This window comes from Vidua macroura, chromosome 1, assembly GCF_024509145.1.
Source record: "Vidua macroura isolate BioBank_ID:100142 chromosome 1, ASM2450914v1, whole genome shotgun sequence".
Taxonomy (NCBI): Eukaryota; Metazoa; Chordata; class Aves; order Passeriformes; family Viduidae; genus Vidua; species Vidua macroura.
Window position 1 is genome coordinate 122,215,596 of NC_071571.1, and position 22,080 is coordinate 122,237,675.

The 22,080-nt window shown below is 41.8% G+C and overlaps 1 protein-coding gene and 1 long non-coding RNA gene across 2 annotated transcripts; both read right to left on the reverse strand.

Annotated features, from left to right (window-relative positions):
* Positions 1 to 364: 364 nt before the first annotated feature.
* Positions 365 to 9,343, reverse strand: SBSPON (somatomedin B and thrombospondin type 1 domain containing). The gene is made up of 5 exons (XM_053989068.1): positions 9,058 to 9,343; positions 2,786 to 2,980; positions 2,128 to 2,218; positions 1,137 to 1,313; positions 365 to 482 (listed from the first exon to the last, which is right to left on the reverse strand). The coding sequence occupies exons 1-5, from the start codon at positions 9,272 to 9,274 to the stop codon at positions 365 to 367; spliced, it is 798 nt and encodes a 265-aa protein (XP_053845043.1). The 5' UTR covers positions 9,275 to 9,343.
* A 5,248-nt stretch (positions 9,344 to 14,591) lies between these two features.
* LOC128812860 (uncharacterized) lies at positions 14,592 to 21,986 on the reverse strand. The gene is made up of 3 exons (XR_008438856.1): positions 21,672 to 21,986; positions 16,459 to 16,648; positions 14,592 to 14,817 (listed from the first exon to the last, which is right to left on the reverse strand). It is a non-coding gene; the product is annotated as an uncharacterized LOC128812860 (long non-coding RNA).
* Positions 21,987 to 22,080: the final 94 nt, after the last annotated feature.

Below are 22,080 nucleotides of genomic sequence, written 5' to 3' on the forward strand. Positions count from 1 at the left end.
TAAATGTTGACAGTAACTATTTTCAGACTTGAAAATATTTGGCTGGCTCACTACTGAGTAGGAGCAGTGCCTGTAGACAGGGCTATGGCCAGTAAAGATGGAGAACTTAAGGAAAGCAACTACTATGGTTAGAAACATTAGCACTTTAATTCCAAAAGAGAAACAGGGTAACATGCTTCTAGTGTTCTAATACAGAGATCAGTCTTTGCATTTTGTATTAAGGCAGAGAGAATTTCTTGAAATGATTCTGCCAAAGTCCTGACTCCTTTAAAATTTGTTAAGGCTCCAGAAAATGCAGCAGAAATATATAGGTTTCTTGGCATTGGTGTTAATTTTCTTAGTCTTTTTGTTGCAATTTTAAATTTTATGTAAAAATGAAACTATGCACCAGGGGACAGGAACAGTGTTCCAGTTGCCGGATTTTCTTCCAGGTTCCTTGGCACTGAGAGTTGCCAATTGCTTCCCAGTGTAAGATTTTATCTCTGAAATGAGACAATAAATATAAAATTAGAAGAGTAAAAGCTGTGTATTTAGTATTACTGGATTGTGTTGTATAAAATGCCAGAAGATTGTATTTGTTTCATGTAAGACTTTATTAAATTCATTCAGCTTTTAAAATGCTTTCTGGAGCAAACATATTCCTAAGTGGAATATCCAGGATGGTAGGTTGAGTAGCAGGTTGCACAGGTATTAAGTAGTATGCATATTAATAAATGTATGGATCAAATAAAAATCAGTTCTGAATAATAAATATCTACTTTCACAATTACTTTTCTAAAAACCAGGTATATATGCTTGAGGGGAGGACCAATCCACCACTGTTAAATCTGCAATCAGATTTGGACTATGGCAGGAAATACCCTTTTTAAGTAAAAGTGCCCATAGCTGTAAAAAGTCCTCTTCCACTACACATATTCCATCACTTCTTCACAATAGTGAATAAAGCATTAAACTCTTATATTGAAATGACTTCCCAATTTTATCTAGGTTTCAAAAGCAATTTCTGTGTCAAGTGAAAGGATAAAACCTTCTGACCTCTACAAACAATTTGAGCTGTTCCAGTTTTTAGGTACAATAAATACAGCTTTTAATGAGATTTTGAGAAGTATAAACTGCTGTGCTGGGTTTTGGTTTACCCGTGTGCGTTGTGGCCGTCTCCAGAGCAGCGCTGCGTGGCCGTGCTCATGGCTGGGGGCTGGCAGGCGACGCACACCGTGTGTCCCTCGCGCAGGTACTGCATCCAGCGTGCGTACGGACGCGTCTCCAAAGCACAGTGCTGGGAAAGGGATTCCGTCCTGAACTCCACGCAGTATCTACTCAGAAGGAAAAGAACCAAATTATGAGAGATAAAGCATGAACTAAGTAGGCCCTTTGGATGGACTTACATATGGTGTGGTGTTTGTGAAATGCAAGTTAGACCTTATCATTGCTAACAAATCTCTTTCTGACCCTAACCCAATCAGTGGATTCTTAAAAACGTTATGTAAACTATTTCTCATTCTATGCCCCAGTCCAGTGTTTTATGTATAATCTCACTTTCTGGTAGTGTTCTGTATTAAATTATTTTGAAAAACAGATCTCAGTAACCCATATTTTTTCTTCTATGCTGCTGAAAGAAAATGGAAAAGAGACTTTAAGAATATCAATGAGTTTTATTGTTCTAGGAAAAATAGCACAGGACAAAGCATTATGAGCATTACAGACCCAGTAATAGACTAATTTAAACTTCATTACCATCTCTACTGGTAACTAAACAAAATTTCTTACCGTTTGTGTCAAATAGTTCAAAAAAAAGGTCTCTTGACACCAATCCCATTCAGCCCATATTGTTCAGAGACCTACATCTAATTTCTCAGACTTACACTTACATTCAGCTTTGTTTTAGCATTGTTTACTGCTGGCTTTCAAAAGCAGCTATCATCAGATTTGCCATGATCCCAGTGTCTAATTCAGGACAATTAGCAAGTAATAAACAATATCTAGAACATGCAAATAAACTGCGGGAGAGAAAACCAGTACAAGCTATAGTTTATTGTTTAATTATTGCAAATTTAATTACATCTTTCTCTGTATACAGCTGTTTTCTACTGAACAAGATGACCCACATACATATGATAAATAGATTACCCTGCTGCTTCTTTGTCTGAAGGCCAGAGAGAAGATGCTGCTCGTCTTTTTCTTTCTTTACCGTATTCAGAGGTAGTTATGAAAGCAGGGACTGAGGGAAAAAAACAGTTATGGTAAAACAGCAAGGCACAGCTGAGTCATATTTCAATTACTGTAACAGTGGGTGAATGAATCAGGAGCTTGTGGATGGCAATGCTGGCTCACTTTACCGAAAAAGTGATAAAATGTTGGCAACATTGGACCTCAACCCATTCCCTACAGCTAAGCTCTCTCTTTATTCAGAACAAAAATATCTAATAACGCATACCATCTAGACAGTGAGGAAATAGGATGTACTGGAATCCCACAAGGAGTACTGTTTCCTGTTTCATACTGAATTTGTGTTCTAACTTCGCATGGAGATAATTTGATACTTGCATCTAACTGAAGGAATGCAAGCAGCTTAATTGTTTGCTTAATAGAAAATTAAGAAATGCCAGAGTAGGAAAACAAATTATTGAATAAAAAGTACTATGGCAGTAGAATGTAAAGTTCTCAATTAAAATTTTAACCAGCTAACTGCAGATAGATGCTTGGTTTTTTGCTGTTCATTGACATCAGTAAAATTTATGATGGCCGTGATGGACACAATATACAGCAGAGATGAAATTGAGAGTACCATGTTCATGGCCGCAGTCCTCCCCCTGGTAAGTCAGGTATTCCAGGCAGCCAGCCTTCTCCTCCAGAGCTGGACATGGCTCCCCACCATTTTTAGGTTCCTGCTGAACATAGCGCCTACGGATCCGCAACCCAGGATGACATTGTTCTGCACAGCCACTCCAATGACTCCACTCCCCCACAACACAGGGAATAGCTGCAAAGCAGTATGAAAACATTATTAGTAGTCAAGAATTCTGTTTTATCCTAATTGCTTTCAGAAGCTTGAGATAACAAGATTATATTGAGGGGCTTTTTGTTTGGTTTGGGTTTTTTTTACTTTCTCTTTTCTTATTTTATTTATATGGGTTTGAACGTTCTTCCAGGATTTTGCACACTCAAATTGAAAATTCAAACCTGCCTGCAATGCTTGGGTCCCTATTCCATCCCTTGTCCACAAAGAAAGAGCCCCTCATCAAAACTTTTCACTACAGCTGTGGGGTTCTTCTGTACCCTCTTCTGAAGCATAAAGCATTAGCCTCAAAGAAGACTAGTTCATGGATTATCTACATCAGACTGGTCTGTCCTTCCTTGGCAGTTCCTGCACCACTAGATTTTGTTTAAAGGCTGGAACATTAAGCAGTAGCACAATTGATTCCCTTCAGATCAATTTCTAGCTCCTTTTTCTTCAACACTGAACTGTATCCAGTGCCACAACTTTTTAACACAGGTCCTGTTTTAACACAGGTCCTGCTCATTTCCAACTACAGAACAGTCCACTGGATATTTGAATTTCAGTTCTCATGGATCACAAACGTCCTCTGAACTTAGCCAAAAATTCTGGGGAAAGTACCATTATTTTTAAAGTAAACTTTGAATCATAAGGAACTGCATTTCTCTCAGGCAGGGAAAAAAAGGTTTTGCAGTGTCATTCCCAGAATACAAAAACAGGTGATAGATACATTATTTCTGAGTGAGAAGCTACATAACACAGAAGTCTTCCCTTTATTCTTCCATTAAAGTAAAGAACTTTACTGTAAAGAACACACAGCCATTTTACATCTCCATGAAACTGCTTTCCTCAGCCTCATCTCCAGGAACACCAAGTCCCTGTTTTCGAAAACTGTATAACCTAAAATTTTCCCTTTCCCTAGCAGTTAGAATGAATACTACAGCTTTTCAAAGCTTCACTGCAGGCTGAGCCCTCAGGAGTTGGATTACGATGATCTCTGGATGCTCACTGATGGAACAAACAATCCCTCCACCTGGGAGCTTCAAATCTGCACAGCCGTGGCAGGAGGAGCATGAAAGAGCAGATAAGAAAAATGTCTCACACATGGGCATCCATCAAGTGGAAGAATTCTCTGAGGATAAGCAATCATTTCCCTACACAAGTCGTCCTCAATTTGTGCCCTACAAGGACATTTAATCTGACTAGTCATCCATTCCAAGTAGCCTTCTTTCCTGGACGCCACCCAGTAGGCGCTCCAGGTTAGAGAATGGTACAAAAGACACATTATCAGCTTAAATGGGCTACCTTAAGTGGGCTGTCTTAAATTGGTTCTGGATTGTTTTGGGTCATGCTTCTCATTATCTAGTGAAATAAAAATTTTAATTTCTCAGGTGTACTATTTCTCATTAGCTTGTAATAGAACATATCATATGCTTTCTATTTTTTTTCTGCGTTTCTGGATTACAATTTAAATCCCCAAGAAGCTTTACAGCTTAACCCCTAGTTACATCCTTGTATCACTGTTGAAGGAAAGGGATGGGACCGAATTAGTCTTTCAGGAAAATATTTTATGCCCTCTGGGATTCTGCCAGTACAAGACATTGGGAAGAGAGAATAGAATGTGATAACCTCCTTGGGGTTTGTGACTCTTCTCATAAAACATAGAAATTGCAGTGTTTGCTCTGTCATTACATCTCTAATTTCTTGGACTACTACCAATATAATAAAGCAGAAAAAACCTCTGAAAGAGGCTACTTGGCAGATGTCCTTACCACTTCACTAAAATTCCCTTCCTCTGTTCTCACTGTGCACCAGCTGTTCTGACCAAACTCGCTCACTTTTGAGTGCCCTGACAGCACCAGGTGTATTGTGGCTGAGGATGCTGCATCCCACGCCCTAAGGAATTCCACTGAAACAGAACCACAGGGTTGCCTGAGTATTGGGCCACCAGTTGTCCATCTTGCTCAACAATTAGAATCCTGTTTTTTTCTTCTACTTGCTGATAAACACTTTCCCAGACAGCTCCTGAGTATAATTTGTAGAAGAGTACTAGAAAATTGCAGAAAAACCCCCCTTTGCCACATGCAGACACCTCACACTGCACCACCAGGCACTGCCGTCAGACACATCCAGGTACCCCAAAGTACATGACACAACCTCTGTGGCTGTGAAGGCACCACACTGACACGTTGCAGTACAGCCCCAAGAACTTTTGTTCCAAGAACTGTGAACTAGAAAAGAAAACCAGTCATAGTTAAAATGTCTTAGACCCCACCATGAGATAGCCAGGACAAGTGCTAAATGCAGTATGGACCTCACAGTCTTTGCCACCTGACTGCAGGGTCCAAACACAGTCCTTGACTCCACTAGATTTTATGGTACAAGCTCAGACTTCAATGGCTGATCACACATCTTAGTTCTACCCAAGTAACCAAAGGATAGTAAGTGTCTATCTAGCCTGTTTCCTTATCTAATATTCTCTTCCAAGCTGGCTGTATGAATGACCTGCATAAATAAAAATTTCCACAGAACTTTAATCCCATATTAGCACCTTGATATGCAGATAACATCAAGTCTAACATCAAATTTTCCATTAAGAAACTCCCAAAGGGACTAAGTGCATAGCAAATAAAGTGATGACTTCATATCTTACTGGAATCAAACCAAGCTGACAGTTAAATATTGGTCATCTGCAGAAATACATGGTAATTTTACGGTTTTCAAGATTTAGAATAAGGATGAATTGCCCTAGTCATGTGGAAAAATAAGAATATTGTGTTGCAAGAATGGAATTTAGGCAGTGGGATAATAATGTCACTGTTGCAGTCAGTACCCAAAAACTATTAAGGGACAGTAGATCGATTTTGTGCCTTGTTAGAAAGATGTCAAATTCCTCAGCATGACAGAGACTGGATCCATGAGCTGACATAAAAGGAATGGTGCCATCACTTGACACACAAAAAGAAGTATCAGGGACCCATATCTACATCTTTATGGATCCCATTCTGTGTTGCTATTTGCTCAGCTTGATTAACACAACGATGTTAAATGATGATTCATTGAAACAATGAGGAGGATGCAAGTCAAAGGAAACTGAAGGAAGGGATTTGTCCTCAGGTACCTACCAAAATGTGGCAGCTAACGCAACACTTGAAATTAAAAAAAAAAAAAAAAAAAAAAAACAGAGAAAAATTACATTGCTATCTTATGAAAGACAGCTCAAGTAGCCAAAACTTTGGTTTTGTCTTCCATTTGCAGCACTATGAAACATAGATCCTTATTTCTGAGTGAAACTCTATTTAATTTTTTCCCATCTCTGGAAAAAGAAAAACAGAGGATTGTAGTATGTTTGTTGTACAACATATATTGTAATATATAAGGATCTCTAGATTTTCCCAGAGTAACCACTTTGATTCAAATGGCAAGCTGATTCTTTTCTCAGGCTTTCTCATTCGACAGTAGTTCTTGTTTAAAATGCTATGTACAAAAATATTCTTCAAAAATATTCTTCATTTATTCAAAAATATTCTTCAGTGTTAGAACTATAAGAAATTTATTTAAAAACTCTTGAACTTGGGTTCAGCAGTCCACAAACTTCTGCTGAGCCATCTATTTATAAAGTACCAAACCTACAATGATTTTTAGACATCACAGAATTTAACCCTGCCACTGGCAGCTTTAGGATGTTCATTCTTTTAGTGGTTTCTTTTATTGTGGAGCATTGTTTTTGGGTGATTCCTAACATCTCTTCCATCCTAGCATCTCTTGATTACTTACAGTTGAGGCACTTCACACTTTCCTCAAAGGATGAAATGTCATTTCTGCAGGTACTGAAATCATGAGTTGTGAACAGGCTGACAAACAAGCAGTAGCATGAGAACTATTGATCACCTTTCTTCACCTTAAAGTTTTGAACTCTACATTCGAAACAGTGAACTATGCCAGTGAACACCCCTAGTGTCATTAAACATTTTAGCAAGACTCAGTGGGGAGACCTCAACATCCAATAGGAACAAAAAAGACTCTAAAATTTTCAGCCATACTTGTGTAAATTGAAAAAAAAACTTCCAGTGGAACTATTTAGAATTTCTGTTTATACAGAATCCAAGTAAATGACTACTTGCCATAGAGAGTATATATGATCATTTGCCTTTAAAAGAACAACTTCTTGTAAATTTAGAATTTTGGATGTGTGAATTCTAGGACCACCTTGCCAGGGTGCCAAAATTTTGCCTTCCCATGCTACACCCATGAATGCAAAATGTGCTGCTCCCTCTGTGTTTGCATTGGTACTCGCACAACAGCAGGGCAGCGAGGCAGTGCAGGGAGTCAAACCAGGCAGAAACAGGCAATAGAGAAAACAGAAATAGTTTCCTGTGTGTTTAGCTTCCTGAACTGGGCCACCAAAGACTGGCAAATTCCAGCTCTGATGCAGGAGAGACAGTGAGACAGGGAAGCTCCACTGAAAGTCCATTTTCCTGACTGGATCTAGGGCACCCACTGCCCACACAGGGTACAAGAGTGGTGTGCATTGTAGACATGCAATGCCTTTTGAGGCAATCACCACTGAGCCCAAGACAAAAAAATACCATCTTGATAACAGCAGGGATCATCAGGTGCCAGAAGTCACCCCAGAAGTCATGGTAATGAAAGTGTTTAAACTAGAACTTCTCAAGCACAATCTTGAGCTTCTTTTTGAAGGATTTCAGCTCTGTTTTCATGCTAACACTATGCATGTTTATTAGATCTCTCCTTTTATGTTTGAATATTAAAAATTATTTGATTTACTAAAAAGATGCAATATGCTGTGGCTGTATGACAAGCATCTTGCCAGTTCTTCCTCTACTGACTTTCCTGAATGAAAGAACCATCTATTTTTAAAATGCTAATTTCAAAAATGCTACCTTCTGTCTGACTTCGTGGTGCATTTTTTTCCCTTCTGTTACTCTGAGGAGATTATTTAACTGTGGGAGAGCTGACCATGTTCCTTCTAGAAGCCTGGGGTCACAGTTCTGCTCTGCTGAGTTCTTCTGTGCAGTTTTTACATCCTTTAGGGTGGGTCTACACGATCTGAGAGTTGAACTCCACCTTCCCAATCCGGGCAGATATAAGCCAACTTGGGTCCCAAAGCTATGTGGCTATGTCAGCATGGCACTGAGCCTGCTAAATACACCCTAATTCGCAGCACTGTGCAGCAGAGGCTCATGACTTGCTGGCGTGCATCCAGCCAGCTAGGAAGAGACATTAAGCTGACCAAATATTAGTACTGCACCTGCAAAGCAAGGTCTGTGTCCTGCATCCCAGGCACAGAGAGGTCAGTCAAATGGTGAAGACTGCAAAGGGTAGAAATCCCACAGAAAGAGGCACTGTGAATACCTACGAAGCAAATACTCAGTTTGGTAGAGCTGGGCTACTTTTCCCTCCTTGCCATTGCTCACTGGGAAGCCTTGCCATCCCCCGAGGGCTGGCAGAGGACCCTCTCACTCATGCTCCTACGTTTATTTTTAAGCCTTTGCCTTCACAGTAAAAATTCCTGCAGATTCATGCTCCCAGACAAAACCTCACAGTGGGGACTTCCCCAATTATTTCATTGAATTTTATTTGTCAGGATGTGAAGAATCAGCTGAGAGACACAGACGGTGCTAAATTAATCTCCCTGCTGTCTCTGCAATCGGACATGCCCCATGCAATCAATCCGTGTTTGGGACTTGCCTGAGTGAAAAGTAAGTAACATAATATTTTAGAGGTAAAATAACTTCAGACTGTCACTGTACCACAGCTGATCCGGAAACCTTTTCTCTCTAGTGAGAGAAAAGTCTGTCTCCCTGAGCGAGCCTGCCGCTGCCCCAGCCTGGCTCATGCCCTCGCCGCGGGGCTGGGGAGGGAGGAATCTGCCCTTCTCGCCGCCCTGAGCCCGTGCCCGCACGAACCCAGCGAAACCTCCACGCCGCGAAGCCCCGGCAGGCAGCTCCCGTCCCCGGACAGAGGGCCGAGGACGCGGGGTCCCGCCTGCCGCCCTCCGCCGCGCCCCGCTCGCCGGGGCCGGGGGCGGACGCACCTACCCGGGCACACCTGGCCGTGGTCGTGGCAGCAGTCTCCGGCTCGCCGGCAGCCTCCGTCGCAGTAGCAGGTCCCGTAGCCACCTCCCTCCCTCCATCCCTCACCGACGCAGGCGGCATCCCGGCCCTGGCAACACTTTCCTTGGCAGCTGCCCCCGGCTCCGCTCCCGGCCCACAGCAGCCCCAGCCACAGCGCTCCCGACAGCGCCGTGCCGCCCATCACCGCCACGCCGGCCACCGCCGCACCGGCCACTGCCACACCGGCCACCGCCACACCGGCCACTGCCACACCGGCCACTGCCACACCGGCCACCGCCGCACCGCCCCGACGTGCGAGCCCCGCCACTGCTGCGCGCTGCGGCCGCCGCCAGCCCCCGGCGGAGCGGAGCGGGGCGGGCTGGGCGGGAGCCCGGCGGGGGCGGGGGGCGGCCCGGCCCTGCCCTGCCCTGCCCGGTCGGGCAGCGGCACAGCTGCCGCGGCAAAGCTTCGGGGTGCGAGGGCAGCGGCAGCTGGGGCAGGTACGTGTCCCCGGGGGTGTCCTGCCAGAGGTTGGGTGTTTCCCGCGGGATCCGCATGGCAGGACAGCTGGCGATGTCCCACACAGAGATGTTCTGTATCAGGATGTCCTGCACAGCAGGAACCATGTCCCACACTGCAGGGACTTACACGGTGATGACCTTCAATGACCTCCTCAAAGCAGGTCGTCTAAGTGACGACCCTTACAGCAATGTCCCCCTCAGCAGTGTCCCACACTCAGTGACCCCCCCACAGCAATGCCTGGTGATGTGCCTCCCACAGAGCCACGCCCTGAACAACAGCAGTGCCCCATGCAGTGATGAGCCACAGGGCAGCGTCCTTCACGGTGGTGTCACGCAGCCGTGTCCTGCACAGGACTGATCTGCACGTCCCAACCAGCAGTGTCCTGCACAGCTGTGAACGGCCCAGCCACACCGTGTACAGTGGTGACTGACATCACAGTGACCCCCAAAGCTGTCCCAGAGCATCCCCGGCCATCACCACACAGCCGTGGGTGGGAATGACCAGGTGCCACTAGCCATGGTTTATTGGAACAGGTGCTTTCTCATCTCAGGGCATGTCCTACACAGTGTTTGTGTGTATTACGTTTTTCATTTTTGTGCTTTTTTTGTTGTTATTGTTTGTTTCCAGAACAAACAAAAGAAGCTGTACTTGCAGGTGCACAAGAAAAGTGAGGTGGATTCCCAAGTAACTTCTTAGTTACCTCCAAACCTCTTGGTTTGGATTCTGGTTTTCACTTCACTTCAGTGCTAAGAGGTTTTCAGGATTAATGGAACCTGATAATTTTAGCCAAAAGTCAAATCCCAAAAGTAAGTAGTGAGGTGACTGCAAAAATATGTTAGCTTTGCACACTTCAATTTGCAGATAGCTACTAAAGCAAGAGACATCTGGTCTCCCAAAGCTGCCTATGAGGGGAGGTAACAGTTTATTATATTATCTACTACGTGTGGGTACTTGGACCCCCTGAGACAGCTCAGGCCAGACAGAGTTTAATTTCTTCTAGCCATCAAACATTACTGTTAAAATGTTGTTTAAATCCCTGAGGACTGGGTCTGTTCTGTTACCCAGTGTGCCACTAATGAATTTACTGGCATTCTGCCAGCCTAAAACTTGAACCCCTGAATAGCAAATGTTGGGGGAGTTCTTGTGGTGGGCGAGAGGAGAACAAGACTTGCAGCCTGCCTTGGTAAAAGCAGTGTGAGAGAAGGAATGCGTCTTTATGTTTCCCTTTCCTTTATTGTATTCTTGTGCTTCACCTGAGAGGCAAAATATTAGCAAATAGTACTAGAAACTATCTTTGTAGGTGGATAAATCGTGTGCAGATGACTTATGCTGAAAGGATGAGTCAATAAAACTTGGATGAGTCCAGAACAGGTCAAAGAGGGGCTTTCTCTTAGTGGATATGTTTACAGAAAAAAACAAGAAAATATGTCTGCAATAGTCTAGTAAAAGAAAACAGAATACAAATGAAAAACGTTATAATTTCTACTGGACATAGTAAAGCAGATTCTTTAGAGCAACCAGGAAAAAAAAAATCTTAATTTAAAAAAAAGAACAAGCTCACCCAGTTTGTTCCAGCAAATACTTTGGGTTTTTTCTTTTAGTTAATTCCTTTCTATTAGGAGTAGCACTAGGTAACTAAGAAGGGCAAAGAAACACAGTGATGTGCTCTCGGCAATGACTCAGCGTAGAAACCCTCACAGGCAATTCCATCAAAATAGGCAGAGATTTCTTTCCAGTGTGACATGAGATGGTGCATAGAAAGTAGGTGTTGCAAAGTACCTGTTGTTGGTTATCTTTTTGTCATGCAAATAACTTTACAAGAAAAGCAGAGATTTAAAACTTATACGTAGGTAAGCTTAGCGAACATGCAGAGTCCTTGTTCTTTCTTGTAAGCCACAGAAGAGCATTGCATGGAGCAGAGGTCATCAGGCATCTGTTCCACATGTGCACTTCATGCCAAAATACTTCTTAATCCCAGAGGTGAGCAGAAATCTAAGGACTGTATTGTAGTCCTCTCAAAAACAGGTGTTGTTGTTGGCTCTGAGATTTTGAAAACCATGATCGAGCTCAAGTTGTCAGCCATTTTTTTCTCCATTTCTGCCCTATTTTAGCTTTGGAACCTCTAAATTCAGATTCCCAAACTAGAACATGTAACTGTAGTATAATATGGTAAGAGGGGAAAAGAAACCAAGACTGTGAACATTTCTTTTCAACTAATTTTTCAAACATGTGTACGGTTCCAATGAGTTTTATTCCATTGTTTTATTTCCAATCCAAGTGTCCCCATTGCCTTACATGGAGTTCTCCCTGGTTTAAAATACCACAAATACAAAACGAGCCAAGTGTGTTCCAACAGTAAATTACAATGAGAGTTGGTCTCTGTTATTTATCATGCTTACCAGTAGGATTATTTACCATGATTGTTTATGCTTTCTCTATATAAAGAATGTAAAGCAGAGCCAAGCTTTTACTCTCCATCCATTCCTGTGGCACATATCTACCCATAACAGTAGGTAGAAGACTGAAAGCACCTGCAAGTGGGAAAAGCTTCAGACTAGGTACAAAATATATGTTTGATACTAAGATACCTTTCTTATTTTTTCAAGTTGAACTTACAACTGCAGTGATTCTGAGTACCTGATGTAAGGTCTATTCAACTCAACTTCAAAGTCTTTTTTCAAATATATTGTCTGTCAGCCAGCAGCATTCCACATGACCACACCTCCTCACAAGCAAACTCTCTGGAAGGTCCAAACTTGCACAAATAGAGCTAATTTTTCTTTGCTGCTAGGAGGTTAATCCAATGGCATAAAACTGAGGGGACTTCAAAAATCCCACAGGGCATTTCTTTTTCTTTCAGACTCATGTTTGCACACAGCTTTATTTATTTGAGAGAAATACCCTTCTGAAACCAACCTGCTTGCATTTTATATTGAGACAACATGGTGACTGATGTAACTACAAAGGCTACAGGCTGTCTCTATCCTGCTACACGGGGCCATGCTTCCCAAGAGCCCCACAGTGAGCTACAACTTGATTTGTCATATGTGGCCTTTGTTCCCCTTGTTCTGGAAAAGTAGACTTTCTCCTGATAAGAAATAATCCCTGCTAAAGTGGATAACCAAATCACAGTGTTTACTAGTGTAGCTGACAGCTTAAAGCAATAACAACATTTTGTATGTAAGAGAAATGAGGAGTATTTTGTCTTTGCTAATGATCAACCAGTATAGAAACACAGTAGAGGATACGTGAAACAGGGTTTCTATAGTTTCATGGCCCATGATGTTATATAGAAAGCACTATGCTATTTGAGTGACTACCTTGTTCTCCACTGAATCACCCCTAAGAGAGCAGGCTGAATGCCTGGCTGTATTTGAGGGAGGTCATTTGCTGTGCATCCACTTTGCCTTGGCAGTCCTGTCAGGTACAAGCCTGTCATGGGTCATGGGAGATGCATTGGCTTGCTGTATCTCAATTACAACCATTGATTTTGGTTGGAGTTGGTAATGATGCACAAAATTGCTTGAATTGGAGAGGTTAATGGAAATACAGAAGAACTATCTATCAGGATATTTTTAGCTGATTTTTAAAGGCCTTCATCCTCCCTGTATGTTATTGAAGAAATGTCCAAGAAGTGTGGTGAATAGAGAGCTGCTGTTGAACTTCCATGCAAAAAAGGCAAATCTGTGTGTCCAACCTAAGCATGTAAGGACTGGAAGATACCCTTGTTCTGTCTTTTCCCCTGAATTTCTCATTTTCAGATTCAAGGAGCCAAAAGGAAATGGAGCACCTGAGCCAGCATGAAGAAGGGGAGGTAACCCAGGGCAGAATGGGCAAAAGGCTGCGGGACTCTCTCCACCAGCAGCAGTTAAAGATGACACTGGCTCAGCTGATGCACATGGTAGAACATTCCCCTTGCTCTATCAGGTTACAGCTACATCTCCTGTCTGAATTAACAGCCTCTGGCTTATGGAATAGTAGTATTGCATTAATAAGTACATTTCCTTATGTTAGTTTTTATTTAATCTTAATTCTAAATGCTGTATAATCTAGAAGTGTTACTGATGTTCCAGCTTTCATTTGTCTTAGTAATTTTGAGAACAATATTCCCCCAGGAGTCACTCATAAGGGAACATGCTGGGTACCTGGCTCTTTTTGAAGAACCAGTGGTGTGTTTTTAAGCTCCTGATCCTGGAAAGTTAGCCTGTTATTCAGACAATCTGTTCTGGCTCTTCAGGCCAAATAGGACACTTGTGCTTTCAAAGGCTTTGCTGAGATGTGAAGGCATCTATTCATAATGTGCAAGGAACACAGTCCACTTGACTCCTGTTTGTTAGCTATCTCCTTGCAGGGTTTTCCAGGTAGTTTTACATTTTAAAAGCACATGATCAGCCAGAGTATGAGAGGGTGGCGATTTAACACTTTCCGAAACAGAACTGCCTCTTACCAAATAAGCATCCCAGGATGTTATTCCACACACTTTCATGTTTCCCCTGCTTCAGGGTTATCTTCTTTAGTATTTACATACCTCCTCTTTTCTGCAATCACGACTAAATAAATTATTTTCCTTCCTGATGTAGGAATAGTTATTACCGTTTTAAAGACAGGATAAAAAGATACTGAGAGATTAGGGCACTTATCCAGCAAAACACTTAAGCACTTGCATAACCCAAGGCACATAGTAACACCACCACAGGACTGTTCACTTGTTCCAGGTTGTGCAGTCCTGAAGGATTTACTGAGCTGGGGCCTCCCAGTGTGCCGGAGGGCTCCGAGGCTCAGCTCCCTCACTCTGAGCTGCATGCTGCAGTCACCTGCCTCTCCATGCACTACCTCTGAGCAGCCTCATTATTCTGCCACATCTAGAGAAAACATCAGCCCAATCAGCTCCTTTTTTGTCAGCATATAAAGCCAAAGACACGAATAGCTCATCCTCAAATTCACTATTAAAATTCATGCAAAACAGCTAAGACTGTTTATTTCTCATTAAATCCAGATCAGATTTTCCCTGCTGTTTAAAACTATAATCAGTATTAGCATAGTCCAAAACTCAGTCAGTTCAGTCAGTTTCTTTCTTTCTCATTTATCACATCCAGTAGCAAAGATTCTTCATCTTGGAGTTATTGGATGATTTTGATGATGGTGCATTTTGCAGAGAAGAATGCAGCTCCCACTCCTGCAGCTGATGAGCATGCTTTGCTAGCAGGAATAAAACACATATTTCTGTCAATGAAGAAAGCAGGAATAACTATGAGTTTATGAAATTAGGGCACTGAACTGTTGAGAGAAAGAGTAATTTTTTTCTTATCATAATCCCACTTTTGAGAACCTCTGCCAATCTTTCCACTGGACTGATGAAAAGATGAATTCTGCTGACTTGAATAATTTGAAAATAAATGATGATTCTGATGTACACTGGCTGGCAGAGGGAATTGTTTATATAATTCTGGGCTTGCTAATAACCCTCTTCATAGCTAGAAATGGTGCCAGGAAAGCTGCTGGCTATGTAAAAATGCTCTCCCATTTCCTTGCCTTTATTGTTTTCTGTCACAGCTTGTTTTTTTTTAATTAGTACGTGAACTATTTTTAGTGTCTGGAGACAGAAATGTATTGTTCAGACTAAAATGAGGCTAGGTACCGTGAAATTATTTTCAGGGAGAAATATTTGGAGCCAGTTTATCTTTGGCTGTGTGCAGTGAAAGTTTGCCTGCTTAGTCCAATTAGTTACAGCCATGTCACTTCATGTAAGTGAATAAAGTTGTGTCAGTGCACAGGGCAGATTTTGTCTCTCAAGCTGCAGAGGAGTACTCTAAACCACACACAGCTAGAATCTAGATCATTCTGATTTTTTTTCCATACAAATTCCATGCATATCTTGTTGAACGAATTATACTTTTCAGTCAGATGATGACTTAGGCAAATGTGATGTTTGATAAGGCACCTCTTTGTAACTCATCTAATCAGCTCTAAGAGATTTTAAAGTCCTTGCATTGTAGACAGATTAGCTGCACTGAGATCTACCCTTATGTGTCCACACACCTGTGTGCACCAAGCAGGTAAAGGTGCAGCAAGCATTTGTGACCCACTAATTCAGCCTGGAAAAAATAGAAAATACTCCTTCATATGCAACAGTCTCAGCTGAGAGACAAAATGTGAAGCCCAGCCATATCAGTTCCATTCAGAATTTCAAATCAAGCTCAGTCTTTACCATTTTCTTCATGATTGCCCAAAGCCCAGTCACACACTAGTCAGTAATTAAATTCCTCTAATGTGATGAGGGCTCCATTACCAGGGTAGAGCTTATCTGTATGGAAGTATTATCCATAATGGGAATCAGAGGAGAAATCCACAGGAAATTAAGAGTTCATCCAAAGAACCAAGTGCCTCCTATACTCCAAATACTACTGCATTCTTTGATTTTGCCTAATTAAAAAGAAGCATATCTATTTACCAAAAAGACCCATAAAATCTACCAAAATAAGTCACTCCAATGTACAGACTTGCATTTTTTTTTAAGATAGCTATTACTCAGGTTTTTAAACACACCTGTGAAAGTTTATCCAGCACTAGGGTGACCAGAAAAGCAAGACACGTCAAATTTAGAACCTGTCCTAGCTGCATATATGAAATGGGTCCTGATAGTATTTTCATCAAAAGAAACCAAGAATTTCAGAAAGAGAGAAAAAAATATTATCTCCCATAATCTGTCACCAGTGCAATGCAAGCTTTTAACACTTCACCAGATAATTCCCTTGCAGAGGCAGATAATTCCCTTGCAGTTAAAGTAGCTCTACTTTGCAAGTAGCAGGCATTTGCAACATTTTTCAGGTTGAGTCCCTAAAATATTCCATTCAATGCACTGACCTCTGCAGAAAGAACTTTAGTTTAGAGACCAGAAATAATGGACAAGTCACCAGATCCTACAGTAATCCCAGTAGTTGTGTTTTCATGCGTCCAGCTGTATTTTCAGCCTTCCATCCTTGGATCCTACCAGCAGCATAACTATCAAACCTGCTGTAATACACTGGTGATCTTCAGCCAAAATGGGACAGGGCTGCATGGAGAGAGAAGAGAGGGCAAGGGGATGAGCCTCAGAGCTTGGCTTGGCTGGGGTAACTGCTTTAGATCTGCCACAGCCAACTCTGGTCATTCAATACCACAGGATTGGAGTATCCTTTTCTGCCTGAAAGTACCAGGGCCAGGACCTGAAGTCCTCAGGGATGTGTAGGTGTCTCAGTAGTAGAGAGAAGCTCAGAAATAATGCAGTTAGTCCAGTTGTTACCACGGTTTTCTTGTGCTCAAACCTGTCTTCATAGCAATAGCCTTCCACTAAGCTGCCACAGAACCACAGTATGTGCATGTGGTTAAAATGAGCCTCATCAGGCAATAAACAGTTAACCTTGCAGGCTTGCATCAAGAGGAAGATCTAGTGTAGGAAGATCCCTCCATTACCACCAATATTTCAAGACTTCTTTCAGGAAATTCCCTGCAGGTGTCCTTCGGACTGCATTGCCCACCAGGCTGCCTCCTACCACCTTCTCCACTTGGCTGCTTCTGTCTGTGGCATGTCCAGGCACTGTCTCAACAGCCATGGGCACTCACTGCCCTTGCAGCACCTGATGGGTTTGTGACATGTGGGCAATTCAGCTGAAGGCAGCCAGCTGGCTTGGGAAAAAAATTTCTGCAGAGGCCCTGAATGACTTTTCAGCTGGTACACTCCCATCCCCTTCTTTAAAGGCTGTCCTTGCAGAGGTAAGTGGCCTCTCCTGGACTCACAGGGGGAATGCACATGAAGGGCCTGAGAGTGGATTACCTCACTGAGAGGACTATTCTGTGCTTCTTTCTTTTGGGCTATATCCTTATTTATAGAAACACTAACTTGGAGTGCAGGCAGGGGCAGTGATCACAGAATCAAAAGTCCCTCCTGCCGCAATGTAAATATTCTTGAGTGCTTTGCAGCTCCACTCACAAAACCCTGTGCATTGCTTTAAAAACAAATAATGTAATATTTAAATAAGAGGTCAATCCCAAGTCTGAGCTGGCATCACTCCATGTAATTTACATGGAAATATGTTATTTTACACAGAGATCTGCCTTTTCATGTTTTGCCTAATTCACATGCTCAGAAATTTTTGGAGTGCTATGCACTTCATAAAATAGCTTTTAAATAATCTGGGTTTCTTCCTGATATGTAATACCTGCATGTGCTCTCCTTTTTTTCAAAAGGCTTTTTCAAATCAAAGTTATTTGGAGGAGCCTTCTTCCCAAATGGCAGCAGGTAGAGGTGAGGAAGTGAAAGTGCCAACTAGGGACAAAGAGTGAGAAATAATCTTTTTCTACTGAGGTGTTGAATTTGGCTCCAATTCAGACTTTGAACTCAGGATGGGTTCATGTATTTTTGCTCTTACTTCAGTAATAACAGCATCAAGCCTGGCCTGATGTAGATGCATCCTGGGTACATCTTTGTCACCTAAAATGGAGATTACCCAGAATGTACAGATGGTTCATAAAACATTGAACAGTGCTAAAGAGCACAAATAGTTTATGCAGCCTGAGCCAAACTCTTCCCAAGACAAATTTATTATTGTGCCATTTTTGAAACTTTTATTCTTTATATCACACGCCAGCAGGTGGCAATTTGGATGCAAATGTGACAATTCATCTCCTTCAAGGATGCTTCAGATGGATTCTAAGATGGTAGCAACTGACTCCTGGACTCCCCCTGCTTATGAGGAAAGTCTGGACTTAGTTACTATCACTGCATTGTTGGAAGAAGACAGGGCTCATCAATGTGGCTAGGCTTTATATTCTGCTGGGGTGAATGTATGATAAGGGCAGGTAGAGCACTGAACTCAAGAGGAGTCAGCTCAGCTTTGCCTGTAGCAAATGAAGCAGAACAGCCAGTGCCTACAACTGTGAGGGCTTTTCCCACCAGGGATACCCACTTATCCATGGCCTTGAATCTATCTCAGTATCCCTTAGTTTAAATGTACATGTCAGACGTGTAACTGAATAATATATAAAAAGGTTAAACTGAATAATATATAAAAAGCTTGTTAACTTTAGAGCTACATTGTGTCTTGATTTGTTTGTATCTTTCTCTTAAATGTCTGATTTTGCTATCTAGCTTGAATGTGTGAGTACTACAGTTGTATTTCTATCTCCCTCTGGCTTCCAATATTGGCTTAGCTACAAAGCAGAGGTCTCTAGGGCAGAGGATGCCTGCAGTTAGGCCTCTCTGTCTGAGACATGTTTATCAATTCTTTGTACAATTATCTGTGCATTAATTTGATTGTAGACCAGCAGAGCATGTCTACAAATTTGATGTTGAAATTTTTTACATAATTTTTGTGTTCAGCTAGCACTATATCCTTGGAGAGCAAAACTAGATATACTGCACTTAGTGCACAGAGAAGCTTGTATCTCAGAAAGCAGAGCAATTTCTTTTCTCAAGGGATCGCATTCCAGCTTTATCCACCACTCATGAAACTCACAGAACTGTCCTCCTGCTGACTGAATGTGTATCAATACAGAATGGGCCACCAGCAATCTGATAGTAAAATTAAATTAAATTGAAAAATTCAAATTTTTATGCTTTTATACACTTAAACTTTATTAGCTCCAATGAGAATATAGTGTAGATACTCTTTGATGTGACTTTTGGAGATTCTGAACACCTACATTAACCAGGCTACCCATTCATAACTATTCCTTCTGGAAGACAACATCAGTCTTGGAGAGATCTTTTTGTTCATCCAAAACAATTAAAAATACTGCAATCACTCATATGGAAAAAAAAAGAAAGCCCTACACCCATTTTGAATGCCTTCAGTTGTACAGCATTAGTAAAATGTTTGACAGCACCAAGTGTTTAATCTACAAAGGGATTATAGCTATCTCCACAGCATGCACATATCATTAATGTTAATGGGAACTGCACCTCCAAGACTCACCCTAAAAGGTGGGCTGTAAATTGCATCCCAGTAGGATAATTAAAAGTCTGTTAGAAATGCAGCAAGTTCCAACAAACATTTTCTCCCAGGGTAAGTGATCAGAGCATTTGGAATTGAAAAATATAATTATCTGTTTGCTTGAGAAAGGTAGTGCATCGGTTTTACAAACACGATCACACACAGCAGCTTTTTCCTACTTGGGTATAATTTTAGTAGGTAAATTTTGTTGTATGTTTCTTAGCCTACTTGTTTTTTCCTTCATTTCTGTAATCCTACTTGACCTGAAGTTCAACACTGGGCTATGTTTGCAATCATTATTGTATCATGATTGCCAATTCTCATTTCTATTTCTCACATGCTAACTACTGGGAAATATTATCAAAACTATTAGCAGAATTATTTTCTTTTTTCTCTCTTATTTATTTTTTCTCAGGCTTAACAGAAAACCATGTTTTATGACTGGATGTAATTTCTGGAATAGAGTGTGTCAAAATTAACTATCTTCTAAAATTATAGGGGCATCAGCTGATAAGTATAAAACTGATCTGTCTCATTTTCTTATTCTGCAAAGATTGATGATGAAGGTAAAGCTAGGAATGAAATCAAAATAATCATCTAATAGCCATGATGTCCAAATTACACTGTTAGAAGGAAATAGCCTAGAGCCTCTAGAGTGTTTGCAATGTCCCATATGTTATACAATTTTGAGATGACAGTGTTTGCCCATGGGGACAAGTAAGCTGTGGGAATGGTTTTCCTAATCCACAGAGGTTTTAAAGTTTCTAGGAAACATTACAGGTCTTGACACATTTTCAGTTGATCTAAGATGTTCATACAGAGACTCAGAGATTATCCAGTAACTTTTGAATCTCCATCACTGGCATCAAGAGACTTCAGACTTAGTCTCCACCATTGCCTTTTTTTGGCCTCAGAGAGAAAAAAAAAAAAAATCTCCCAGCACATTCCTGTGTGTACATGTTTAAATGTGTGCATGAGATGAGTTCTTTAGCACAGGATATAAAATGCTTCAAACAAAATGAGACTTGATTGTTTATGGGGAAAAGAAAATCATTTTGGAACTTTGGAAGTTATGCCACAGGCAGCATCTGATTGTGCTGCAAAGAACAAGGCCTTAAGCAATTTTTGCTGCAGTTTTTCTAGAGATAAAACCCCCCAATTTCTTAAAGTGGATATTTTCAGCAAGCATTTCTGCAAAACTTTAAAGGAAGAAAAAAACCTGTTTCTTTGTTTTGTTACTTGGTTTCTTGACCTCCTTACAAATCAATTCACATTCTCTTTAAAACTTTCTTGATAAAACAAGTGGTGAGCACTGAGCACTTTCCTGAAACAGATGTTTATTTGTTTACAGAATAGGACTTATGGTACACAAAAACCAGATTAATCACTTCTACTACTCTATTGAAATCAACAGGCACTCAGTGAGGAACTGAATCAAAAAAAATTATAAAAATGGTGTTCAGCTTCTTTATACATATTTAAAAGCATAAGCCCAATACTGCCCTGCACAGCTCAGTTAAAGCAGTGGGATTAAACGGATCCCCTGAATGAGTAATACATGGCTCTGTGGAGGACATAGACAAAACATAGCACAAGGCAATCCCAACTTCTCCTTGACTCCTAAGGCAAGGAGACAGCTTGGTTGTTAATAGGACTGAATTATTATTAAATAAAAATTAAATGGAAAATGAAAGCTGCCAACAGCAGCGAACCTCAGGTCTATAGTGCTGCTGCAGCAGCACAGTGTCAGGGAAAGATTTCTGCAACAGCTGATGCACTGTTGGATAGTCTGGAGAGCCTGAAGTCTGACTAAAAAGGAAACTATGTGGCTCCCTGGAGTGGTTTGACAAGCTTTATCACACTTTGGGTGGCTCTACAGGATTTCTATACTAGAGAGAAGACTGTAAATGGCTTTTTTCTGTCAGACAGTCAAAGTTAACAAGGGGTTTTATGAATGTTGCAACCTTCTATGCAAATGTTTACAGTCTTCATGTTGGTGTGAGCTACAGAGCTACCTACTTACCATTTTGACCTCAAGATGAAGTGACCTCCAACACATCCTTACCTTCAAAAGAATACAGGCAAAAACTACCATTTTGCTCTTACTTGCAGCATTGCGTTCTTTTTCCCAGTCCCGGGCAGCTCGGGGAGCTCGGCTAGGCTCAGCGTATCACCCGGGAGTCTGGAGCTGCCGCTGGTTCGGAGGCTCTAGCGCTGAGCCTCCGCGTGGGCTGCCGCGTTGTGTAACCGACGCTGGGAGGAGGTAAAGAGGCGAAGGAGGCACACCCTGTCCTTGCGGTCGGCTGGAGAAGGTTTATTGCCGCGTGGTGCTGTGGTGCAGAGCAGAGAGCGTTCCCTAGTGCCACGTGGACAAGATGGCGGCGAATAAAGGGGCACATGGCGTTTTATAGGGGGCGGGCAGACGAGGGCGGAAGCCCCCTCGCCCAATGGGGGCAGGCAACGTGCGGGTGATGTGGACCACGGCAACCAATGGGAATGCGACAGGGGTGTGTAC

What these genes read in the sequence shown, in the direction of transcription:
- SBSPON (XM_053989068.1), bottom strand. Translation starts at nt 9,274, where the DNA reads ATGGGCGGCACGGCGCTGTCGGGAGCGCTGTGGCTGGGGCTGCTGTGG. An exon ending in GGACTGCGGCCATGAACATG is followed by an intron (nt 2,219 to 2,785) that starts GTACTCTCAATT and finishes TTTTTCCCTCAG; the next exon opens with TCCCTGCTTTCATAACTACC. An exon ending in TCAGACAAAGAAGCAGCAGG is followed by an intron (nt 1,314 to 2,127) that starts GTAATCTATTTA and finishes CCTTCTGAGTAG; the next exon opens with ATACTGCGTGGAGTTCAGGA.